Here is a 4,763-nt window from a genome sequence, read left to right as displayed (position 1 = left end):
TGGATAAGAGGGTGTCCATCCAGTAATGGGGATCTGGGGACAGGGAGGCAGCTTGGCCCTGGAAGCTATCAGAAGAGTGATTTAAGTGAAATAATGTCAGGATTTCTGAAGTAGAATTCTAAGGTCCAGTTCTACTGTGACCAAACCTACCAGTTCCCTCATATGAACAGAGAATCTATTCACCAAAATTCCAAAATGCTAAGGAAAGGAAAGCCCAAGAGGTCAAGATATAGTGCATATTTATTTGTTTGCTTGCTTTTGACAGCAGAATCACAAGGGATTTGCTTTTGCTACTGCAAGAGGCCAGAACTATGTCAGGAAACCAGAGAAATAAATTGTAACTCTGGCTTGCTCCGGTTTCTCGGCTTCCACTTCTGCTTCCAGCCACACCTTCTTGCCTACGCGCAGCGGCAGGGTCAACATGCCAGAGAGATTCCTGGGCTCTTTGGTGGAGACCTGATGCTTTTCTAAGACAGAACTTTTGTCCCTCATCAGCTGAACAGTCACCTTGCAGTGATGGAGATCCACATCGAAGAGGAAATGGTAATTTCCTGGCACCCTGCATGTGAAGACCCCAGTGTCCTCCTGTAGGTCTCTCTGGGCACTGCACAGGACCTCTGTGAAGGGGACAGGCTTGGAAGGTGAAGGCAGCTGGCCGCTGAGCTTCACAGTGAAGGCGGACTTTCTGCTGCAAGGGCATTTTACACTTGTCCTAGGATTCCCGCCATAGCTGGTGAACCTGGTCTCCCTTGAAGAAAAGGACAAGACACAGTAAGAAGGTCATAGAGTCCAATAAAAGGATGTTACCGCAGTCAGTGTGTGAAACCACCACTTTTTTTTTAATAACGTCATGATCTTTGCTGTATGGTTACAAGTCACATCTCTGAAACGGACCAGCTGTGTAATCTTGCTAAAGTTAATCAGACTTTCTGGGTTGTATTTCCTCATCTGAAAATATTATTGACGTCTCATGTGATTATTGTGAAGTTGTAATGAGACAATGAATGCAAGGTTCTTATAGTACCTGTGTGTGGTGCATACGTGTTAGTTCCTATATATTATTTCATCCTGATTTGGGTGGGACTAATTCTTGCTAACAGCTTCGTTTGTGGCTCAGTCAGTAAAGAATCTACCTGTAATGCAGGAGACCCAGGTTTGATCATTAGCAAGAATTTTCCTTCCCCAGAGGATCTTCCCAGCAGAAATTTTCCTTCTCCAGGGGATCTTCCCAACCTTGGGAAGGAAAATTCTTGCTAATGATTCTAATCTCACTGAAGATGATAAAAAGGATGGGTGTCTAAGTCTGGGGACCAGAAAGCCTTTGGATTACCAAATCTAACCCTTAAGACCCATGATAATGGCCTCATAAGAGATGACACATAACTGTGATCTTTCCTGAAAGCCCCCCTTGGTCTGGTCTCATTGTCTACAAAGAAGTCCTGGTAACCAGGATAGAATCTGGGAAGAATCTTGCTTCATACTCAGCATCATCCTTTTCATAAGAACTAGGTTTGGGGCTCTCAGTGCTCAATGAAATCCAGTGTTCTGATGATACACAATGCCCTGCTACACTTATTAAACCCCCCCCTTTTGGGGGGCTTATCAGATAGTCTGATTCATGATACTGACTCTACTTAGCACATGTTCCCACCATGACTAACCCACATGGATCCCAGTACCCTGGTTCTAGAACTAGGTGAGTCTCTCTTGTCCCCTGTGATTTGAGCTCTGGTTCCCCTGCCCTGGGACCCAGTCCTACAGCTGACCATTTCCTCCACATTCTTTTAATCCTCAATGCCTTTTGCTCCTGAGCTTATGAGGATTATGACTTTCCTACCAAAAACATGAAATAAGAGAGGCAAATAAAAAGCAGAAGAATGCATTTCTTACCTCTGGGACCAGGTGGCCCTCTTGCACCTGGAGGTCCTGGGCATCCTCCTGGCCCTGGAGGTGTGGCACACCCTCCTTTCTCCAGGACAGCATTTGCCGTTAGGATGATGCTAACCAACATCAGGAGATACTGATTAAAGAAACAAAGAGAAGTGGGTTTTTTTTCTGTTTTTTATTTTGTTTTATTTATATATGAAGGGTGGATAGGTAGAGTTGCAAGCTGGCCCAGAAAAGGTATCATATCTAGAACTAAACACATGGACTCAAATAACAATCTTACCCTTACCGGTAAACTGAGCAAGTTATTCCCTGATATTTCCTTATCATTCATATACAGCAATAATTACTCAGTTAAAACTGTTTCTGAATCCTGAAAGGTCACCATTTTTCTTCATCTGTCTTTGAACTGATAGAACACAGACAGCACTTGGTCAAAATTCTTAAATACAAAATGCTTTATTCTTATGAGAACCTACTACAGCTATCTCTCTCTTTCTCTTTAGTCGCTAAGTCATTTTCAACTCTTGCGACCCCATGGACTGTAGCCTGCCAGGCTCCTCTGTCCATGGGATTCTCCAGGCAAGAATACTGAAGTGGGTTGCCATTTCCTTCTCCAGGGGATCTTCCCGAATCGAACCCGGGTCTCCTGCTTTGCAGGCAGATTCTTTACCAACTGAGCTAAGAGGGAAGCCCCAACCTACTACATATTGAATGCTTGTATGGAGAAGACATTGGGTTAGAAACATCATATCAGTAAGAAGTCATTACATGCCTGGTATTTTTGCCATAAGCATCTTTGCCCCAAGCATTTTCACCACAATCATTTTTGCCACATAATTAATTTTCCATGAGGCAATTTTGGCATAAAAGAAAAAATAACTGGTTGACAGTTCAGTTTCAACTGGCAGACAGTTGTTTGGTTTTATTTCTCCATGGATGCAGTACTCCCGTTTTTATGTTACACAAATCTTAGCCCTCATAATGGTCCTGATAGTGACGAGTAGGGGTGGTGATCTCAAGACAGTGGATGATAACAGTTACATATAAAGACTTGATAGAAAATATGTGGACAAAACTTACTACAAGTGTGAAATAAGATAGTACAAAGTCAGATTGCATACCATCCCAGAAAAAACAACATATCAGTTTGCAAATCCTTGGGTGATTTGAAGGCAAAGAGTTGAGCCAGTATTTCCCATGGAACCTTGGAATATCTGTCACTGGACATGTGCCACAATGTTAAGAGAGCAACAATCCTGTAGAGGATTTCACAATGCAATACAGAGTTCATTACAAACATGCATCCTAGTATTTGAAAACTGAAGGAGGAAGTTTTAGCAAAAAAGTGCAATGCTGAAAGAAAAGACAACTCCACAAGGAAGAGAAAAAAAAGACAAGTGCTTAAGTACAACCTACAAAGTAAAATCAGCTATTTGCATGATATTGTCATGAATCTGCACATTTTTAATGTACTCAAATAATTGTATTTCACAATTAAGTTTTCTAAATTTCATTATTCGTTTCTTAACTGTTTTGTTATATCCTTTTAAATGTCCCTCTTTTATCATTCATTATTTTTATTTTTTTAGAGCAAAATTGCCTTATGGCCAGTTAGTTATGAGGCAAAAATATCTGCAGTGAAAATGCTTGCAACCACTATGTCTATGGCAAAGAATCTGGTGGTCTAGAACTGTATCTAGAATTGTTCATTACACCCCTACAAGGAAAAGTTTATATTTCATTTTACAGATTAGTGTTTGAGATTCAAAGAGGTGATTCTACTTATTTCCAACCAGATTGCTAGTTAGTTACAACATGAGGGTGCATGCTTGTGTTTCCAGGGGAATCCGACTCTTTGCAGCCCCATGGACTGTAGCTCGCCAGGCTCCTCTGTCCATGGCATTTTCCAGGCAAGAATACTGAAGCCAGTTGCCATTTCCTCCTCCAGGGGATCTTCCTGATCTAGGGTTCGAACCCACGTCTCCTGCATTAGCAGGTGGACTATTTACCACTGAGCCACCTGGGAAACCCCAGTTAGAGTCTGAGGCAAGATTCTTTTCAAGGCATTCTGAATTAAGAATCAGCGTTCTCAACTATGTGCTTTTAATTAGTTAATTAATTGTTAGCTGGTGGCCCTGCCCTCTCATTTCTCCAAACCCTCTGCTCTTGGCTTTCACCTTTCTCATCCAGCTGGGTCTTATAGCACAGCAACCCACAAGAAGCACCTTGATTTGGAATGTATTCACTCTACATTTATGTCGTGTTTCTGTCTTCCAGCGAAATAATTTCAGAAAACCCATTTTTGGCACTAGAATATTCACCTCTATTAACAAAATGATACACTCCATCCACCCTCTTACAAATACTTGACCCCCCTCCCACAACTTCCGTTTATCTCCTACCAGCCATTCTCAGGACAGAGCCTTTCCTTTGTGGGATGGGCGTCTCTCAGATTTCTTTCTGAAATGCCTAGCTGTGTGTCTGAGGCTTGGGCTCTAGTCACTGTTCATTCGGTCAAGGCCTTAGCTAAAAGATACAAAGTGGCCTGTTCAAATATTTATCCCTGGTCCAAACTGAGACAACAAAATTAATATTTAATCACTAGGTGGATTTAGGCCACCCACTCTTTCTGAATTTGGATCTTGGGCCCAGTAGGATTGTCAACTAGAAGTTCTAACTCATTTTCAGATTTCCCTTCCAGCAGGTCTATTATGGAAGCAGCTGTCAATACATATAAGGAGGGGATAAGGAGGCCATTTCTCCTGTTCTGACTTCTTTCTGAGGACTTATTCTTTATGTTTAACCACAGATCTGGAGTCATCACAGACCATTTTCTGAACAGAAGGCCAAATGCAGAGCAGGAAGTCTAGAAT

The 4,763-nt window shown here is 42.0% G+C and overlaps 1 protein-coding gene across 1 annotated transcript; it reads right to left on the bottom strand.

The window, feature by feature from the left end:
* Nucleotides 1–222: 222 nt before the first annotated feature.
* Nucleotides 223–4,404, bottom strand: LOC110131352 (protein HP-20 homolog). The gene is given in 4 exon segments (XM_070453982.1): nucleotides 223–728; nucleotides 731–748; nucleotides 1,891–2,022; nucleotides 4,283–4,404. Coding segments are annotated over 3 exon segments (558 nt in total). The 5' UTR covers nucleotides 2,012–2,022; nucleotides 4,283–4,404; the 3' UTR covers nucleotides 223–309.
* Nucleotides 4,405–4,763: the final 359 nt, after the last annotated feature.

This window comes from Odocoileus virginianus, chromosome 23 (genome assembly GCF_023699985.2).
Source record: "Odocoileus virginianus isolate 20LAN1187 ecotype Illinois chromosome 23, Ovbor_1.2, whole genome shotgun sequence".
NCBI classification, from domain to species: domain Eukaryota; kingdom Metazoa; phylum Chordata; class Mammalia; order Artiodactyla; family Cervidae; genus Odocoileus; species Odocoileus virginianus.
The sequence above is the reverse complement of the archived record's forward strand: the minus strand, read 5'-3'. Positions and strand labels throughout refer to the sequence as shown.